This window comes from Bos indicus x Bos taurus, chromosome X (assembly GCF_003369695.1).
Source record: "Bos indicus x Bos taurus breed Angus x Brahman F1 hybrid chromosome X, Bos_hybrid_MaternalHap_v2.0, whole genome shotgun sequence".
NCBI lineage: Eukaryota > Metazoa > Chordata > Mammalia > Artiodactyla > Bovidae > Bos > Bos indicus x Bos taurus.
This window is the reverse complement of record NC_040105.1, coordinates 64,097,405-64,119,700: the sequence shown is the minus strand read 5'-3', so window position 1 is coordinate 64,119,700 and position 22,296 is coordinate 64,097,405. Positions and strand designations below refer to the sequence as shown.

General features: G+C 38.2%; 1 protein-coding gene across 2 annotated transcripts in view; it reads right to left on the bottom strand.

Moving 5' to 3' along the window:
* The window catches only part of KIF4A (kinesin family member 4A), a 130,206-nt gene that overhangs the window by 68,319 nt on the left and 39,591 nt on the right, over positions 1-22,296 (bottom strand). For both annotated transcript variants that reach the window (XM_027533748.1, XM_027533749.1), the window contains exons 8-10: positions 8,816-8,932; positions 8,009-8,184; positions 1,496-1,557 (exon numbers count right to left, since the gene is read on the bottom strand). In XM_027533748.1, the coding sequence (XP_027389549.1) occupies positions 1,496-1,557; positions 8,009-8,184; positions 8,816-8,932 (355 nt within the window). The remainder of the gene's footprint in view (positions 1-1,495; positions 1,558-8,008; positions 8,185-8,815; positions 8,933-22,296) is intronic.

Genomic DNA, 22,296 nt, shown 5'->3' with positions numbered 1-22,296 from the left:
CATGTCCGATTCTTTTGTGACTCCATGGACTGCAGCCCATCAGGCTCTTCTGTCCTTGGGATCTATTATGAATAGGTGGGTAAGCAAATATCTCTTTGAGACCTTGTTTACAGTTCTTTAAGATATATACCCAGAAGTGGGATTGCTGGATCATATGGTAGTTCTATTTTTAATTTTTTGAGCTACCTCCATACTGCTTTCCATAGCAGTTATATCATTTTACAATCCATTCAACAATGTACAAACGTTGTAACTTCTCCACATTCTCCTTGCATCCCTTCCAACATTTGTTATTTTCTGTTTTTTTTTTAATAGTAGCCATCCTGACAAGGTGTATGGTGATATCTAATTGCAATTTTGATTTGCATTTCTCTGCTCTGAGTATATATTTTTGTAAAACCTTGACTCTTAGACCATCAATAATGCTTCACATACTCTTTATATACCCAAAATATAAACAATTAAAACCAACAAAGCAAGATGTAGGGGGGATCCACAATGGAATACAAACAGTAACTCTGGGAAACAGTATCTTGCCTGGATACTTAAAAGTCTAAAGACAAAAAGAACTGTACATATATGCTGTAATCTAGTCACTAAACGTGTTTCTCACGGGGGTATGGGCTAGCAATTCCAAAATTATGTTATGTGTCTACTAGAACTGAACTAGTAAGTAAACAAAATGCAGATAATGAGAGCTGGTTTTTCACGGCTGGAGAAAGAAGTTATAAATAAAGAGTGGGAAGATTAAAATAAACCCTGTAATGTTAGACTGGAATCAGAGGTATCAGTCTAAAATCATGGTTTTTAACATATATTCAATTAGATAGATATAAAAATATAGATATATGTGTGGGTTACTGTACATACAGATATTTCCTAGCTCTACTCACTGAGAGGGCCTAGAAGTAGTGATATCCCAGTAACAATGAGCACACCTAATGCCCAGATGTTTCTAAATACCATTTTCCAACTAAAAGAAAAAACAGGGCTCCTTGGACACATGATTGATTTCAGAGCTGAGGCAGGGAAAATACAACATCTTGTGGAAATGCTTAAAAACTTGACGGTGTGTTAAAGAATATAAGAGCTACTCTGAAGGTGTTCCTAGTAGATAAGAAACAAAAAATAAAACAAGATATAAAACAAATGATGATAGTATTGGGTGTTAATGCATAGAATAAAATAAATACCCATGGGTCTATATTGCTATAAATACATAATCAGATAAATAAGTGGTAGGAAGAGAAAAACAGCTCTTTCTCATCATAGGATTCCAATTAATACATTTCTGAGGCCAGAACCCATGCTTTTTCTATTTTATCAGGTTGTCTCAAAGCTAACTAGCTAAGTCCTAAATAGACAGCAAGTTTGTTAAGATCCCTACCTTGACACCAAGTGCTATCAGAAACTTTAGAATATCAGGGGGGAAACAATTATAAGGAGAAAAAGACTCTGTTAGAATATACATTTAAAATTAGTCTACGGCTCTTACTTTATAGATCCAGGCAGGGTACCTCCATGGGCTTGTAGCAACAAAACCTGTAGCTGCTGGACCTGGAAAAAGCAAAGAAAAATAGTCAGCTAGTTATCAATCAAAACTACTTATCCCTACTCAGCAAAATTATCATGATTAGCAGTAGGGTAATTTTACTTGATGCTTTTGAACTGTGGTGTTGGAGAAGACTTTTGAGAGTCCCTTGGACTGCAAGGAGATCCTACCAGTCCATCTTAAAGGAGATCCGTCCTGAGTGTTCATTGGAAGGACTGATGTTGAAGCTGAAGCTCCAATACTTTGGCCACCTGATGTGAAGAACTGACTCATTGGTAAAGACCCTGATGCTGGGAAAGACTGAATGCGGGAGGAGAAGGGGATGACAGAGAATGAGATGACATCATCGACTCAATGGACATGAGTTTGGGTAAACTCTGGGAGTTGGTGATGGACAGGGAGGCCTGGCGTGCTGCAGTCCATGGGGTCGCAAAGAGTCAGACCCGACTGAGCTGAACTGAATTTTACTTGATGCCTATGACATCTAAGGCGTATCTTAAGTATTACAGAAAGCAACACGGTTGATGATTCAATGATAAAAAGACAATCAGCATTACATGAATAACTAGTACTTAGAAGATGTCATCTCTTTTACCTAAGCATCTTCATGAGTTTTTATTGAGCCTCTATTCTGTTTTTTTTTTTTTTTTTTTAAATCAGACTTGGCACTGAGCTAGGCAATGTGGGGGGGGGCACAAAATAAACTCTTGTGGTTTATTATCTAGTTTACAATCTAGTTGATGAAGACAAGACTAAGGCCTGAAAAAGTAGGAAATAACACAAGACAGAAGATCCTAAGTCATCAAGTATACTTAAGTACTTTAGGGTTCTGAGAAGAAGCAAATTAATAAAATCCCACAATAGTCTAAAGGAGGCTTTGTGGGGATGGATCTTAAACCAGAGTGCACCTGTAATCATTGTCTCCATTCCCTCTTATGATAAAAGAGGAGCTGTTCTGCTTGAGTTTTGGATCCCAACTCTTCTTGCCTTCTGATAAATCTTACTCTACTTGTTATCCCCTCTTCTATATATGTGACTTCTCTCTTTTTACAGTATCCTTCCTATTAAGATTAAAACATGTTCAAGTCTCTACCATCTTAAAAGCACCTCCCCCAATCCCACTTCCTATCACTTTTTGCTTGATTTCTGTCCTTCATGAAGTTTAAGAGAATAGTCTACACCCACTGCCTCCATTTCCTTTGCTCTTCTCTCACTTGCTCTTTAACTTATTCTAATCTGATTTGTGCCCACAACATTCCACTGAAATAACTTTGGATAATGTCACCAATGATCTGCATGTCACTATATCCCATGGGCATTTTTTAGTCTTCATTTTATTTGACTGTTTGGTAGCATTTGGGTTACCAGACACCACACTTTTCTGCTTTTCCTTCTATTTTTCAAGCTGATCTTCTAGTCAATTTCTTAGTTCATCTTTGCTCCAACTGTCCTTTAGGTGATAAAGTTCCTCAAAGCTCTCTGCCTATAGTTTCAATTACGATTTATTAATAAAAACTGGTGACTCCCAAATTTATCTCAAACACAGATCTTTCTGAATTTAGAATTTTTAAAATGCAATAACTCTAGTATTTTACATTTACTATCACATCATTATTTCCAAAGCATGACTACACATGTGATTTCATTTGATCCACACAGATTTCTCTGGGCTTTCCTGGTGGCTCAGCAGTAAAGAATCAGCCTGCAATGCAGAAGCCATGGGTTCAGTCCCTGGGTTGGGAAGATCCACTGAAGAAGGAAATGGCAACCCATTCCAGTGTTTTGCCTGGGGAATCCTATGGACAGAGGAGCCTGGTGGGCTACAGTCCATAGGGTTGCAAAGAGTCGGACATGACTTAGTAACTAAACAACAATAACAACACAGATTTCTAAAGCATTTACAGGGAACAAGGTTGTTTGATAGGGGGAAACTGATATTTTACTTCCATTTTATGAACAGGAGCCTTCAGGCAGAAAGCTTAGGGACGATTTGCTGGCCATCAGTGAAGGAACTGCTGGTAGGGGAGTGCTGTTCCCTCCAATCCAGCTCTCTCTCCCTTGCAACCTGCAAGTAAGGCTTACATCCAATTGCAGGGAGAAGAACTTTCTTGTTCCTTGAAAAGCCATTACCACTCCATTGGGGAGAGATAGTGGGAAAAGTCAAGGCGGCTATCAGGTGACCTGGTTCCTGTCAGCCTGCCCTGAACCACCATATTCATTTCTTAGACCCTAGTGTCTTAAAATGGGGATAAAGATACCTGCTGTGTTCATTGGCATATTATGATGATAAAATTAAATAATGAATATAAAAGGGTTTTTCTGAACCACGTCAAGGTGAGACAGGAAATCTGAAACAAAGGGAGCTTCTTTAAGGCCTGAGTCTAGACCTTGGAGCCAGACACCATGGAAGATGATTTAGACATAATATCTCATTTAGTCCTCAAATCAGACCTGAGGGGACTGAGTATTACTATCGGGAAATATTAACATTATTAATAAATAATACTGGGAACTGAGTATTACTATTATTGAAAGTGTTAGTCGCTCAGTCATGTCTGACTATTTATGACCCCGTGAACTGTAGCCCACCAGGCTCCTCTGTCCATGTGATTTCCCAGGCAAGAATACTGGAGAGGTTGCCATTTCCTTCTCCAGGGGATCTTATCAACTTTTTGAATTTAGAACCTTTATACTGAACTATCTACTTAATATTTCCACTTAGTTGTCTGCTATCCCAAACCTGGTTTTTCTCTAGTGTATTCTGGTTCAGTGAATATGCAGTTTCACATGCCAGAAAGCTGGGTGTCATACCTTCACCCCCTTATCTAACCCACTTGTCACTTCTTTCTATCACCACCACCACCCCAAGTCCAAGCCACCATTTTTCTTTCTCTTGGACCATTGTAGTAACTCCTTAAGTAGTCTCCATGAGTATATTTTTGCTCCACCATAATCTATTTGTGTACAGCAGCCATACCGTCTTTCAAAAGTGTAAATTATTAATGCTGCCACCTAGCTTAAAATAATTTTTAACATAGTATGTGAGGCTTCGATCAGGCCTCTGTTTCTTTTCCAGTCTCAGACTGGATTACCCATTCCTTGCTCTCTCCACTCTAGCCACAATGGCATTCTGAGGTCTTCAAATGCACTATACTCCTTCCTAACTCAAGACCTTTGCAGACATGCTATATGTCTGGCACTGTTCTAAGTGCTTTATATGTATTAACTCATTTAACCCTCATAAAAACTCTATGAAGCCGGTACTATTATTATTATTAGTTCTGTTTTATAGATAGGGAAACTGAGGCACAGAGAACTTGCCCAGGGTACATAGCTAGTGAGATATAGAGCCAGGATTTGAACCCGGGCAGCTTGGCTGCACTGTCAATACCCTTTCCCATTATACTTTGATACACACACTATTGTGCTTTGCAGGTGGCTCAGAGGTAAAGAAGCCACCTGTTAAGCAGCAGATGCTGATTCAATCCCTGGGACAGAAAGATCCCCTGGAGAAGGAAATGGCAACCACTCCAGTATTCTTGCCAGGGAAATCCCATAGAAGAAGGAATCTGGTGGGCTACACCCCAGGGGTCACAGAGAGTTGGACACAACTTAGCGACTAAACAACAACATGTATTTCTTCTCTCTGGAATCTTCTTTCTTTTCTGCATAGATGATTCCTACTTCGTCTTTCAGATCTCAGCTCAAACGTAGTTACCTCAGGGAAGCCTTCTTCTCAGAGTAGATATTTAACAGAAGATCCTGCTCATACTTTCACAGTGCCCTATAGTACACTATTCCATTTTATAATACATTGCTATGATCGTGTGCTTAATGTTTGTTTGTCTCTCCCATTAGGAGAGTTCCATGAAGGCAGAAACTATCTTCTTTGCTCAACAATATATTCCAGCACAGTACCTGGCACATAATAGTGTTCAGTAAATATTTATTGTTGGAATGGATGAACAAATAAATGACCAGGAAGAAAAGCATTTCTGGCAATAGGAGTACACATGAAAGCAAACAAAGAAGCAGCACTGAATAAGGTACTTTACAATTAAAGTGATTTTGTAAACAGGTAAATTACTTATATTTTCTATAATGAACCTTAGGAAGGAAATAAAGGACAATAAAAGGAGAAAAGACAACAGATTAAATGAGTTGTAATTATTATCACTGAGGAGGAAGCTAGAGATGGAGTGAGCACTAGACTGTTGAGAAACACTAGATTCCCACTGGGAAGAGTACTATACCAAGAAAAGCTGACACCCTTGCCAAGGGGGTCAATCTCACTACCTGCTATTCTGCCAGTGCTATTGAGCTGTTGCACAGTCATACTGATATCACCACAAATTCACGTTCCTAGTCAGCTACTTCTTCCATTTCCAAGACTTTAAGCCTTTTGAGCTCTCTTCAATCCCTCTATGCTATCATCTGCTTGATTGCTCTTAGATGACCTTGTCTCCCACTTCTCTGAGAAGAAAATGGTCATCAGGCTGATATCGCTCAATTTCCCTTCTTGGTTATCTAAATTAGTGTCACTGTATCCTTCCTATTCTAACCTCTTTTCTTCTAGTCTTATGGGCAGGTATCCCCTCTACTGTCTAAGGTGAAGCCCTCTTTATTTGTGCAGAGGATCTCAACTAAAAGAAAACACCTTATCAACTCATTCCTATTCTCAGTCTCTCCAAGTCTATCCCAACCAGTCTCTGGTTCTTTCATATGTTGAAGTCTCTTCCATATTTCAAAAAAAAAAGAAAAAAACACAGATTTATATCCCTTGACCCTTGACTACCAGCTACTGTCTTTTTTTATCTTGCCTTCTTGAAAGAAGAGCCTACCAACTTCCTCCACTTCCTTGTCTAGCATTCACTGTCCATCCCATAGCAATCTGTTCCCATCATTCCCCTGACCCTCTTCTCACTGCAGTCATCAATAGCTTTCTTGGTGATTAAAAAAAAAAAAAAAAAAAAAAAATGGACCTTTTTAACCCTTATCTTTACACTTCTTTATAAATTTATACTTTTGATAGCCCTCCTTGAAACTTTCTTCCCTTGTCTTCCATGAACCACTGATTTTCTTCCTACCTGTTTGCTCTTTCTTCATCTCCCTTGTTGTCGGCTCTCCTTTTCCCCTTCCTTAAATACTGCTGTTACCCCTGAGTTCTATCTAGTCTTTGTCTCTCTTCTTTGCCATTTGCTCACTCAGCAGATATTGAGTAAGTGCCTTTACATGCCAGACACTCTTCAATTTCATCTACTTTGTAACATCAGGTACCATCTAAATTCTCACTTTTGTCACTTAGTCATGTCTGACTCTTTGCGACTCCATGGACTACAGCATGCTAGGCTTCCCTGTCCATCACCAATTCCCGGAGTCAGTGATGCCATCCAACCATCTCATCCTCTGTCATCTCCTTCTCCTCCTGCCTTCAATCTTTCCCAGCATCAGGGTCTTTTCCAATGAGTCAGTTTTTCACATCACGTGGCCAAAGTATTAGAGCTTCAGCTTCAGCATCAGACCTTCCAATGAATATTCAAGGCTGATTTCCTTTAGGATGGACTGGTTGGATCTCCTTGCAGTCCAAGGGGCACTCAAGAGTCTTCTCCAACACCACAGTTCAAAAGCATCAGTTCTTTGATACTCAGCTTTCTTTAAGGTCTGACTCTTACATCTATACATGAGTACTAGAAGAATCATAGCTTTGACTAGATGGACTTTTGTTGGCAAAGTAATGTTTCTGCTTTTTAATATGTTGTCTAGGTTTGTCATAGCTAAATGCTGATGACATACAAATCTGTATCTTCAGACCTCTCTACATAAACCTGCATACCCAGCCATGTTTGAATAACTCTACTTAGATGTCCCTCAAGAGCTTCAAACTCAAAATGCCCAAAACTGAATTTCATCATTTCCATTTCCCTGCCTGACCCCTATTTTCCTCCTAAATTCCCTGACTCAATGATTGTTACTACCATTTATTCAGTTGTCCAAGCAAAAAACCTGGGGATCAACTTTCACATCAAATCTGTAGCCACATTTGTAAGCTCTATACATTCTACCTCCTTGGGTTTTTGTTGTTGTTGTTGTTTCTATCAATAATTTGTCCCCCTTTCTTTATTGCTTCTGTCTTTAGTTCAGGTCATAGTGTTTACTTGAGTTATTATAATTCTTTAACCAGTCATATAAGGACCTTTGGGATCTGACTCCTGCACCTCTCTTGCCCCATCTCTCACTGCTCACTTCTTTATCAGTGAAATATCCAGTGCCACCCTCTACTCTTAAATATGACCAAAAAACATGTTCATAGGAGTTACTTTAACATGTCTTCATACTAACAGAATGCTTAACCAACATCTCTAAAGTCCTGGTGGAGAAAAAGCTGAGAAATAGGAGCTCTATCATTCCACTCACATACTTGTAATTTTCCCCATCAAATGTTAAGTCCCTTCTAACCTGTTGCTTCAGATGATTAAGTTCAGCTGTCTGGGGATCAATATTAACAACAGGTTTGTTCTTGATTTTTCTTGCTCTGTCAGCATAACGAAGAGTGTTTAATGTTTCCTCTAGATTGGAGTCAGCAGGACTCACACAGGCTATCATAAGAGTGTGGCTATTACCTCCTAGAGAATCTGAAAAAGAATAATGGAAGGAAGTGAAATCCAACAAGTAGGACGCAAGCAAAGCTGTCCATTAGGTTGGAGACTTCAATCCCAGAGCTGTAAGAAAATAATTCTTAAGTATCTACAAATTTCCTATTACATCAATATAAAAACATCAAGAATTTCTGTTGTGTAAAATGATATAGTTTAGCATGCTATTGCATGTGTCCTCCTTAAGTGAGACTGTGACACCAACAGTTAATCAGGTTAAAATAACAGGGGCCTGGGCCAAGTAAGTTAGGAGCCACTGTTAGGATTAAACATTCTTTGGATGCTTCCTCTAGGTAGATTTTAACTCTTTAGGGAATTCTGCTTGTCAGCATTAATAAATACAGTAAGCAAGCTCATTTCCAGATACAAAGTGCTAAGTACAGTTGACACTCTACAGATTTTTTTGGCTCTCAAATCCATATATGAAGACATTTTTCCATTACCTTAGAAGCCTGCTTGCCAACAGGTCTCTCTCCAGTTTATCAATTGGACAGCTCTGTATGTAATAGTCCAAAAATCTGGCTTTTTATTAATATCTGTCCTATCTTTGCATTCTCATCACTATCATTCTAAGTTACTCTCTTATTTCTTAGAGGCACTTTGGGCTTACCTTGAAGCAGTCGAGTCAACTTGGAATCTCTGTAGGGCACAAAGCCACACTTTTTGTCATCTCCAAGAGCACTGATTACATTTCCCAAACATAGGAGGCCTCGGTTAATATTAATACCTAATAGTAGGAAAGAAAATTTAAATTGCTTGGTAACATCTAACATATACCTATCCTGAGAAAGAGAAAAGAATAAAGACCCCATAGAATTATTAAGTTAGCAATCTTAAGGAAACCTCTTAATCCTGTTCACTTTTCCGAGTGTCTTTTTTTTCCCCAAACAGAAAGCTCTATATAAAAGAAAAACATTATTTAAAAATCTTTAGTGTTCTTATCAAATATTCTTATGCTCTTTGAGAAACACACCATATATTCCCTAGGTGGTATGGGTAGAAATGGGAATAAACATAATGCTGGTAGAAGCTGGTGATGTCCACTCTGATATTTTAGCTTCTTTCCATCTCTTCCTTTTTCAAACAGTTGGTCTTCCAATTAAGTAAAGTTCAAAGGGCAAAGGTGAAAGCACAATTAAGTCAGTTGGCACTTCTTGCCCTTTTCCAAGGAAACAAAGCAGACAGACAGATAACAGATCACCATGACAACAACCACTTGTATAGTTATTTACTTTTTATACTTTCCTCTTGTTGCTTCAAATACAGTAAACATTCTTTTCCACTTCTTAAATTCAAAGGTTTAGTTTTTAAACATTGTAATAATCTCTGAGGTCCCTTGAAAGCCCTTATGGTTATGTTTATCTTGGAAAGTCTATATAGTATAATGATTACAATCATGGAAAGTCTATATAGTATAATGGTTAAATGCATGGGCAATGGTGGCTAGGTTCTAATCCTGGCTTTCTCACTGACTAGTTATGCAATTTTAGGTAAGTTCTACAGAAGGGGCAAATCTACCCACTTCATAGGTTGTGGTGAGGAGTTAATAAGATACCTTACACAAAACAAAGTTATATGATATATAAATGGCATGATGATTGTTAGTGCTATTCTACTTTACTTATTCAGCCACTGGACTCCCTTATAGGTCTATAAGATCCATATAACAACTATATCTATAAGATCCTTAACTCCAAAATTCCTTTCTGACTGCATCCTACTACCATCCTTCCGTTTCTTTCATGGATGCTGTTCTTCACCCTTATTGTGGCTACAAATTTACTGACACTCTTTTTTTCTCTTTTTCGCTGCACCACATGGCACAAAGGATCTTAGTTCCCCGACCAAGGATCGAACCTGCACCTGCTGAAGTAGAAGCGTGGAGTCTTAACCACTGGACCAGCAGGGAAATACCAACTGACTCTTTCTAATACCCTGGGTAGATCATCTTTCCTGGGCCTTAAACTACCTATTCTGAACCTTGCAGTCATTTCAGTTATACTTTCCCAAGCACTCATTAAACCCACGACCTTCTGCCATTCCCACCATGTCAATTCCCAGGCCTAGGTTAAACCAGCTGTGTGTGTGTGCACGTGCACGTGCGTTTCTCTCTACACTGCAATGCTGAAGAAAGTTACATAATCAAATGGACTGGATTCATCCATTAGAAAACATGCTATCTGACCGTGGCTGAACCCTTGGTCAATTGACCATCTTCTCTTCTTCATTCTTCCTTCACCATGGCAGCTATTCTAAACACTCATCATTTCCAAGACTGGAAATCTACCTTCACTCTATTAGTATATGATTTCAACAAATACATTATGGTGATCAATTCTTCACAAGGGCTCCCTAATTTCCCCTCTCCTCACTTCACAGTCTTTCCTTTGCTGTTACAGATTCCTCTGTTCTTCTCCTTGTTTCAGGAGGAAATAACTACCTTTATTTACCCTTTAGCCTTTGCCAGTGTTTCTATTCCCTTAATTTTCCCAGGGACCCTGGATCGTTCAATCTTCCACCTTCCTCTTAGATCTTCAATTTATTTTCCCTTTACAAATTCCTTCTTTTCAGTTTATTTACATGCTCAAATATCCCAATATATAAGGCTGAGTGCCAAAGAATTGATGCCTTCAAACTGTGGTGCTGGAGAAGACTTGAGAGCCTCTTGGACAGCAAGGAGATCAAACCAGTCAATCCTAAAGGAATTCAATTCCTAAAGGAAATCAATGCTGAATACACTGGAAGGACTGATGCTGAAGCTCCAATATTTTGGCCACTTCACGTGAAGAGCCAACTCATTGGAAAAGACCCTCATGCTAGGAAAGATTGAAGGCAAGAGGAGAAGGGGATGACAGAGGATGAGATGGTTGGATGGCATCACTGGCTCGATGGACATGAGTTTGAGCAAACTCCAGGAGAAGGTGAAGGACAAGGAAACTCGGCATGCTGCAGTCCATGGGGTCACAGAGTCAGACATGACTGAGCAACTGAATGATGATGACGAAGACAAAAAAAGTTCCATCAAGCAAACATCTCTTTCTTTTCCTTCTACTGACATTTTCCAGGGCCATTTATCCCATCCAGGATGTGAAGGAGATCCTGCTGAGATTAATCAAACCTTACCATTGCCTGTACTAATCCTCATATTAGTTCAGTTCTTTCTCTTCTTATATCTTTTAGCCAAACAGAACATTGTGCCATCTTATTGGCCCATATCCCATCTGGGATGTGAAAGAAAGATTGCTGAGGTGTTTCAAACCTATTAAGCAAAATGTCCATCTATTACTTCACAGGAACAACAACAAAAGCCCAGATAAGCCCTGAGAAGAAATTATGGGTACTGTGATCTAAGCAAGAAGCACAGACTTAAGAATAAAAAGGCTGAATTTTTTATTCAAATGAGAGTTTGGGTTTTGGAATAGAAAGGAGCAAGGGAAATGAATGTCTCTGGAAAGAAATCATCACAAAAGAGTATTTGATTTCCTGTTGTTGAGAGAGAAATTCTTGACATGGATGGAGAATATATATCATAAAGACTGGGAAGAACATGTCCGAAGAGACTTAAAAGTTCTGATCAAGGATGGCTATGGAGAAAAATGCCTGGATAAAGTTGTAAGACCAAAAGTTCCTCTTCTCTCTAAAAGACTGAGAATGGATCAAGTGAGAAAAGGATCAAGAATACTACTCAATAGCTTCAGGTGTTCGTTCACTAGGGCAACAAATAAATAAGTGAGATTTTAATTTTAAAAGGGGACTAGAACTTCACAAGTATAATGAACACATGTTATAATAGATTTTACAACTAGATTAAAAGGGTATATTTGTCACAGGAGAGAAAAACAAGGTAGGAGAGAAAGGAGGCAGCTCTATATGAAGCAGCTCTCAACTAGGGACAATTTTGCTTCTGTAGGACTTTTGACATCTGACAAAACGTGGTCCACTGGAGAAGGCAATGGCAAATCACTTCAGTATTCTTGCCTTGAGAACCCCATGGACATTATGAAAAGGCAAAATATAGGACACTGAAAGATAACTTCCCAGGTCGGTAGGTGCCCAATATGCTACTGGAGATCAGTGGAGAAATAACTCCAGAAAGAATGAAGGGATGGAGCCAAAGCAAAAACAACACCAGCCAGAAGGAAAAACACCAATACAGTATAATAACACATATATATGGAATTTAGAAAGATGGTAACAATAACCCTGTGTACGAGACAGCAAAAGAGACACTGATGTATAGAACAGTCTTATGGACTCTATGGGAGAGGGAGAGGGTGGGAAGATTTGGGAGAATGGCCTTGAAACATGTAAAATATCATGTATGAAACGAGACGCCAGTCCAGGTTCGATGCACGATACTGGATGCTTGGGGCTAGTGCACTGGGACGACCCAGAGGGATGGTATGGGGAGGGAGGAGGGAGGAGGGTTCAGGATGGGGAACACATGTATACCTGTGGCGGATTCATTTTGATATTTGGCAAAACTAATACAATTATGTAACTTTTAAAAATAAAAAAAAATTAAAAAAAACTTTAGAGGTAACTTTAAAAAAAAAAAAAAAAAAAACCAACACCCAGCTGTGGATGTTACTGGTGATGGAAGTAAAGCCCAATGCTGCAAAGAGCAATATTGCATAGGAACCTGGAATGTTAGGTCCATGAATCAAGGCAAATCAGAAGTGGTCAAACAGGAGATGGCAAGAGTGAATGAACATTGACATTTTAGAAATCAGTGAACTACAATGGACTGGAATGGGCAAATTTACCTCAGATGACCATTATATCTACTACTGTGGGCAAGAATCCCTTAGAAGAAATGGAGTAGCCCTCATAGTTAACAAAAGAGTCTGAAATGCAGCAGTTGGGTGCAATCTCAAAAACAACAGAATGATCTCTGTTCGTTTCCAAGGCAAACCACTCAATATCACAGCAATCCAAGTCTATGCCCCAATCAGTAATGCTGAAGAAGCTAAAGTTGAACAGTTCTATGAAGATCTACAAGATCTTCTAGAACTAACAAAAAAGATGTCCTTTTCATTATAGGGGACTGGAATGCAAAAGTAGGAAGTCAAGAGATACCTGGAGTAACAGGCAAAATTGGCCTTGGAGTACAAAATGAAGCAGGGCAAAGGCTAACAGAATTTTGTCAAGAGAACGCACTGTTCATAGCAAACACCCTCTTCCAACAACACAAGAAAAGACTCTACACATGGACATCACCATATGATCAATACTGAAATCAGATTGAGTATATTCTTTGTAGCCAAAGATGGAGAAGCTCTATACACTCAGCAAAAACATGACAGGGAGCTGACTGTGGCTCAGATCATGAACTCCCTATTGCCAAATTCAGACTTAAATTGAAGAAAGAGGGAAAACCACTAGACCATTCAGGTATGACCTAAACCAAATCAGCAGTGGTCACAGGACTGGAAAAGGTCAGTTTTCATCCCAATCCCAAAGAAAGGCAATGCCAGAGAATGTTCAAACTACTGCACAATTGCACTCATCTCACATGCTAGCAAAGCAATGCTCAAAATTCTCCAAGCCAGGCTTCAGGAGAATGTGAACCATGAACTTCCAGATGTTCAAGCTGGATTTAGAAAAGGCAGAGGAACCAGAGATCAGATTGCCAACATCTGTTGAGTCATAGAGAAAGCAAGAGAGTTCCAGAAAAACATCTACTTCTGCTTTATTGACTATGCCAAAGTCTTTGACTGTGTGAATCATAACAAACTATGGAAAATTCTTAAAGAGACAGGAATACCAGACCACCTGACCTGCTTCCTGAGGAATTTGTATGCAGGTCAAGAAGCAACAATTAGAACTGGACATGGAACAACAAACTGGTTCCAAATCGGGAAAGGAGCACGTCAAGGCTGTATATTGTCACCCTGCTTATTTAACTTATATGCTGAGTACATCATGCGAAATTCTGGGCTGGATGAAGCACAAGCTGGAATCAAGATTGCTGGGAGAAATACCAATAACCTCAGATATGCAGATGACACCACTCTTATGGCAGAAATCGAAGAGGAACTAAAGTGCTTCCTGATGAAAGTGAAAGAAGAGAGTGAAGAAGTTGGCTTAAAACTCAACGTTCAGAAAAGTAAGATCATGGCATCTGGTCCCATCACTTCACGGCAAATAGGTGGGGAAACAATGGAAACAGTGAGAGACTTTATTTTTGAGGGCTCCAAAATCACTGCAGATGGTGACTTCAGCCATGAAATTAAAAGATGCTTTGCTCCTTGGAAGAAAAGCTATGACTAACCTGGACAGCATATAAAAAAGCAGAGCTTTGCTGACAAAGGTCCGTCTAGTCAAAGCTATGGTTTTTCCAGTAGTCATGTATACACATGAGAGTTGAACTATAAAGAAAGCTGAGCACCAAGGAATTGATGCTTTTGAACTGTGGTATTGGAGAAGACACTTGAGAGTCCCTTGGACTGCAAGGAGATCAAACCAGTCATTCCTAAAGGTAATCAGGCCTGAGTGTTCATTGGAAAGACTGATGCTGAAGCTGAAACTCCAATACTTTGGCTACCTGATGCGAAGAACTGACTCATTGGAAGAGATCTTGATGCTAGGAAAGACTGAAGGCAGGAGGAGAAGATGAGATGGTTGGATGGCATCACCAACTTGATGGAAATAAGTCTGTGCATGTTCCAGGAGTTGGTGATGGACAGGGATGCCTGTGTGCTGCAGTCCATGGTGTCACAGACAGTAGGACATGACCGAGTGACTGGACTGAACTGAACTGAGGACATTTGGTGATATCTGGAGACATTTTGGTTGTCACAGCTTGTGAGGTCAGGGGAAGTACTACTGGCATCTTGTGAGTCGAGGGCAAGGATGCCACTAAACTTTCTACAATGCCCTGGACAGTCCCTGCCTCTCAATATTATTGACCCAAAATGTCAATAGTGCAACAGCTGAGACACCCTGCTCTGTATGAGAAGAAAACATGTATAAGCCTAAGGCAGGTAGCACAGTTGAGATTAGGGGGGAAAAATAAGTAATATGATAGTATAGATACACTCTGCATACTCAGAGAGAAAGGGAATGATCTGTTACGGCAATTGGTCACAAGACTTACAGGAGTAACTACTGAGAGGTGATAGGGTGAAAAGGAACTTAATTGGGAGACAGAATCTTAGTTCAAACTCTGCCTCTGGTACTTATTAATGTGTATGACCTTGGACAAGTCACTAAAACTTTCCTTTTATCCATAAAACAGGTGTATTACATACCTTACTTACCTCATGAGGCTATGATAAAAATCAAATGTGATCTATAAAGTGCTATCCACATGTAAGTTATTATTAATAGGATAGAGAAACTTAGATAATGTAGTTATTTGCTAAGTTACATGACACTGAAAGCAGAGCACCCAATACAGTTCTTATCTATTCTCATGACAATTTCCTCAGCAAAAGGATACTGCAAGAAGGAAATGGCTGTTTTGGCCTTCAAGTTGACACACATGGAAGAACTGACAGTGTAAGTGAAATGATGAGAATCTGGTTATAGGGGACCGAGGTGCAGGGTCAAATATCAGTACGCTAGACGTTAAGAAAACAGATTTTCCCCTAAATCTCAGAGGTAAAAATAGTTATGCTTCTGGTACCAAAGTCTAAAGGGGGAAAAGTATGAAAGGCTTTCAAAAAAAAAAACTGTAATTATTTAGACACACATTATTCCAATAAAAATTGATATAGCTTCACAGGAATCAATGTAACAAAACCACATACAAAAAGAACACAGAGAACATTAGACGAAGTTCTGTTCAAACATAGAAGACTGACCATCAGCATTTCTTTCCCCACTAAGATACCATTAAAATGAATTTAGAAAGTAATAACCAGTAAGATCACAGAGCACAGGAGAGGAAATACCAACAGGCAAGACAAGAGATTTCAATGTTTTTAGAGTACAGGTGGAAAGCAATAACTGAATCAGCAAGATGGAGGAGCCTCCATCTAAAGTGCCTGTAAAGGGACAATAATGATGATGACAGTGATAATAACAGCTAAGTTTATATAGTGTTTACTAAAAGCCAGATACTGTTCTAGGAACTTTATACATATTACCTCACTTAACCCTCACAGTGGTCCCATAAAGTGTGCATAAAGCATGATTATCCTTGTGTCAACAGATATAAGAACTGAGGCACAAAGAAGTTAGGTAACTTGCCTAAGGTCACATAGCTAGTAAGTGGCAGAGTCAGGATTCAAATGAAGCAGCTGGGCTCCAAAGTCCATGATCCTAACCTCTATGCTCTAAGGAAATGAGCTCATTTGCTCTCTTAGAGGCACCAGGTACCTTGGAAAGACGAGAGACTTGAGGCTGAAAAGCTGGGGTTGGTAGAAACTATATTTAAAGAAATCTTAAACTCTCAAGTCTTCCCTCCAGAGCCATGTGACTACTGTATCCCCCATTCTCAATCATTCCTAGTCTACTTAATGGGGTAGCCTTTCCAAAACCCGCCCATTAAATGTTGGTATTCTCTTTGGACTGTCTTAAGGTTTTTGCTCACTATATACATTCTTCCTGGGTTATCGCATCCTTGCCTAGAGTTCCAATAAATACTGTATTAATGACTCCCTCAAATCTGCATCTCCAAACCAGACCTCTTTCCTATTGTCCAAAGCTATATTTTATCTGTTAACTGAATAACCTCCAGTGGGCTGTGCACAGATGACATTGCATAACACAGACTTGAACAACACAGAATTCATCTTTCAGTGCAAATCTATTTCACTTTCAGCACTGTTCCTTTTCATTGTCTCACCATCTAACCAGTCACCCAACAAACAGCAAATCTGAGATATTCTGGACTCTCCCACTTTTCTCACCTCATACATTTGAGTCCTTTTCATCATTTGGTGACTATGTTAAATATTCTAGGCACTGTGCTAGGCTTTAGAGATACAAAGATGAATAAGTCACAATCCCTACTTTCAAAGAGTTAAAAATATAAAGGGAGAGAGACACACCAACAAAAAATAATTGCAAATATAATATTAAAGGAAAAAATAAAGATAGTACAAATGAGTTTTCATAGGAGGGACTTGGAATTGAAAATTTGAGCTGAATTATGAAGAATGACTAGGACAATGCTGATGGAGGAGGGAAGAGTACGAAAAAAGATTGTAAGGGCATTCCAGGCAGAGAAGTAACATATGTCAAGGCACATATTTGTGAGAGAGGGCACCATACATTTAGGAAGTACAGGTAGTTCAATAGGAAAACAGTGCAAGTTACGAAGTAAAGAGTAACAAATAATGAGGCCAGAGGACAATTAGGGGCAGATCATAAACAGCATATGTCATGCTCGGGTATCTGTATTTACCCTGTAGAACAGTGGTTTTCAAATTGTGTTCCTCAGGACCTTAGGGATACTTCAGGGACCCACAAAAATACTGTAGAGTTTCTGTAATTTGAATTTTGTTTTAAAAATTATTTTTATTGTGGTAAAATATATATAACATAAAATATACCATTTTAACAGCTTTTAAGTGTACAGTTCAGTGGCATTAAGTACATTTACACTGTTGTGCAACCATCACTGCTATTTAAAATTATTTTAACTATTTTAAATAAAACTGCATTTAAATGGCTCATTCTAATATGCTATAAAACAAACCTTAACACACTGGAGTCTACTAACACATTATCTTGTACAGCAAGGTTAATTAATTTTTCTGCAGTCTTTTGAATATACCTCTATTATTTGTACTTGTTTGAATTTTTTGCAAATGTGTAATTTAAGGTTGTAGCTGTGCACAAGACTTTTGCCCAGTTCCCGGGCACACTCACAGAAAACTGTACAAACAACTGTACCACTGTAGCACATGGGCTTGTACTGAAACACCAGACAAAGGCAGTTACTCAATTCATGTGCTCATCACATTTTCATAGCCAGTGGTGTGGTACCAAATGAACATGGAACTCAACATGTTACGATATGCTATTAAAGACAGTTTCACAATCCAAGTAGCCATTGATGGATGAATGAATAAAGAAAATGTGGTACACACACAGAGGAATATTATTCAGCCACCAAAAAGAAGATCTTGCCTTTTTTAACATGGATGGACCCTAAGGGCATCATGCTGAGTGAAATAAATCAGATGGAGAAAGACAAACATTCTATGTCCTTATTTATATGTGGAATCTAAAAATGCTGAACTCATAGAATGGTGGTGGCCAGAGGCTGAGAGGTAGGGGAAATAGTGAGGTGCTGGTCAAAGGCTACAAACATCCAGCTATTAGATGAGTAAGTTCTGGGATTTCACGTACGCAAGGTGACTATAATCAACAGTACTGTATTATGTACTTGATGGTTGTTAAGAGAGTAAATATTTTTTTAATTAAAACATTTTTATTGAGATAACATTGGTTTATAACAATATATGTTCCATGTGCACAAGATTACACTTCTACTTCTATATACACTATAGTGTGCTCACCATTAAAATTTTAGTTTTCATCCATTACCATACAGTTGATTCCCTTTACTCATTTCATCTTTCCCTGACCCCCTTCCCCTCTGGTAACCACTACTCTATTCTAAGGGAGTAAAGTTTACATGTTATCACCACACACACACACAAATGGTAATCATATGAGGAGATGGAGGTGTTAACTAACCTTATTGTGGTAATCATTTTGAAATAAATACATGTGTCAAATCATCACATTGTACAACCTAAACATAATATATGCTATATGTCAAGAATAGCTCAATAAAGCTGGGGAAAAAAAATGAAATCAGATAGTATATATGAAGCACTTAGCCAATGGCACTCAAAAAAAGATGATTTCAGTGCTTCTTGTAAGCTTTGTGAGTGTCTTGTTGGACATTAATAGTTATTATATAACATAAATTAGGAAATACATCGTTAGTGATCCAACATTGAATTTAAATGTCTGAGCTTCTCATCAAAGCTCCTAGATCAGTTTAATAATTGAAGAGACTGTAAAGTAGGCTGTTAAAAAATATTTATAACTCACAATTACGTATTATATATTAATGTATGAATCAGGATTTTCTTGATAATGTATGACAAGGAAAAATTACAGAAAAAATTAGATACAAAACCTTAAATAAGATTGTAGTTGTCATCCAGAATCCCCATCATGTCATATACTAAGCACTAAGAATGTTCATTGGAGCCTAGTGTGCAAAAGTCTGGAACCAGACTAATGTTCATCAATAGGGAAATGGTATAATAAATACAATGGCACAGCTATATAATATATAGACATGAAAAAGAACACAGTAGAGGTGTATATGCTAATATGGAACAATCTCTATAAATAAAGAGTAGATTAGAAGAGAGCACATAGAATGCTTCCACTTAAATAGAGAGACTGTCTAAACACCTAGACAAGGGATCTGGGGAGAAAGAAAAAAATATTTTTCTTTATACTGCATTAAAAATATTTACTTTGAAATAATTATAGATTCACAGGAAGCTGCAAGAAATATATACAGCAAGATCTTATGTACCATTCACTCAGCCTCCCCCAATGGTAACACCTCTCATAATCATAGTACAATAATCAACAAAGGGAAATTAACATTAGCACAACCCCCAGATGTTATTTAGTTTTTATATATACTCTGTGTATGTGTATAGTTCTGTATAATATTACATATATAACTTCATGAAATGATCACCAAAATCAAGATACAGAATTTTCTATCATCTTAAGGGTCTCCTGTACTATCCTTTCTAGGCACACTTACCTCTTCACACGCCAATCCTTACACCCTGACAACCATTAATCTTTCTCCCCTACAATTTTGCTAGTTCAACAATGTATAAACAGCACATATAGTGTATAACCTTTTGAGACTAGCCCCCTTTTTTTTTTTTCACTCAGCATAACAATAATAATCCATCCAAGGAGTCTGTTTCAATAGTTCGTTCTTTTTTACCGCTGAGTAGTATTACATAGTGTGGATGTACCACAGTTTGTTTAACCATTCATTTACCTGCTGGTAGACATTTGAGATGGAGAAGGAAATGGCAACCCACTCCAGTATTCTTGCCTGGAGAATCCCAGGGACGGGGGAGCCTGGTGGGCTGCCGTCTATGGGGTCGCACAGAGTTGGACACGACTGAAGCGACTTAGCAGCAGCAGCAGATATTTGAGATGCTTCCAGTTTTTGGTTATTACAATAGAGCAGCAATGAACATTTATGTACAGGTTTTTGTGTGAACATTCACTTTCTCTGGAATAAATGTTCAATAGTGCAATGTATGAGAAATTCTATTTCATCACATTCTTGCCAGAATTTGGTATTTTTTCTTTTAGTTATTTTGAGAGGTAGCCAACCTTCTAATGGTTTTCACTTGTTTTGGTTAATGACTAAGGATGCTAAACATCTTTTCATGTGCTTACTGCCATCTGTATATTCTCTTCAGTGTAATATCTGTTTGTGTCTTGCTCATTTTCTAGTTGTATTGCTTTTTATACTATTGAATTTTTTTTTTAATTTTTTTTATACTATTGAATTTTGAGAGTTCTTCATATATTCTAGATACAAGTCCTTTGTTAAATGTATTGCATTTTTTACCATGAACAATTTCATGATACACAAATGAATATAAAGAAATTGTGATAATAAAATAGCTGTAATATTCTTATTGCTTGAAGATTGACCTACTCAACGTTATATATCTGAACCTACAAAATAAATGTATGTGAATTTCAAATCTGTTTCTTAATTTATTTCAACCGTGAGAATTTATGACTTCATTTTAAAAATAGTTCCTCTGCTTTAAAAGGAAGGCAGATTAAAAACATCTGTTGTAGATGATGGACACAAATGAAAGGTTTTGAAGAAGGCATAAACATGATCAAATTTAGATTTAGAAATATTGCTTTGGTAGTCATTTGGAAGGCAGATTTGGGAGTTAAAAAACTGGTGTTTAAGAAACCATTTAGGAGGTTATTTTAATAGTTCAGTTGAGAGATCGTTAAGGACTGGAACCATGGGAGAGGAACAAAGTCTTGAAAAGTTAAAGGTGTTTAAGACATAAAAATGACATAACCAAGAAACTTTTTGGATGCGGGAGACAAGAAAGAAAATGAATACAGTGTGTGCTCATATTTCAGGAGTAGGGCAGATATTCATATATCTGGCCAGTCAACAGTTATAGAACACCTACTGTGTGTCAGGCACAGTGCTTAGCACAGGTGGCAAGAAAATACCAACTGGTCTCTCCCTTTAAGGAACTCAAAATTTAACAAGAAAAGAAGACAAATATAATTACAATGAAAAGAGAGAATGCTGCGAGACTCAGGCTAACAATTGACTGAGAAGGGAGATAATCTTTTATATATCATGAAAACGCTTTGGATTACAGTCTTTTAGGTAAATGCATTTGTCAAAATTCAGCTAAGATACACTTAAAATTTGTGCTTTTCATTGTAAATTTTACATTAAAAAGTCTACTCAAATATTAAACTTCAGTTAATAATACATAAGCTTAAGAATTTGGGAGGAAGTGTACTAATGTGTACAATTTATTTAAAAATGCATTTAAAAAAAGAATGTAGATTAATGGACAGATATGTAATAAAGGAAATATACTAAAATATTAATGGTGGAATCCAGATGCTAGATGTAGAAATGTTCCTGTAAAATTTTTGTTGTCTCTTTGAAAATTTGAAAGTGTTAGGAAAAAACAGTATGGGAGCATCAACTGCTGCTGCTGCTGCTGCTAAGTCGCTTCAGTCGTGTCCGACTCTGTGCGACCCCATAGATGGCAGCCCACCAGGCGCCCCTGTCCCTGGGATTCTCTAGGCAAGAACACTGGAGTGGGTTTCCATTTCCTTCTCCAATGCATGAAAGTGAAAAGTGAAAGTGAAGTCACTCAGTCGTGTCCAACTCTTAGCGACCCCATGGACTGCAGCCCACCAGGCTCCTCTGCCCATGGGATTTTCCAGGCAAGACTGCTGGAGTGGGGTGCCATTGCCTTCTCCAATCAACTGATGGAAAGACTTCAACCCAAGAAAGAGGTTTTATAGATGGGTGATATCCAAACTGTGAACTGAAATATTAGGAGGAAC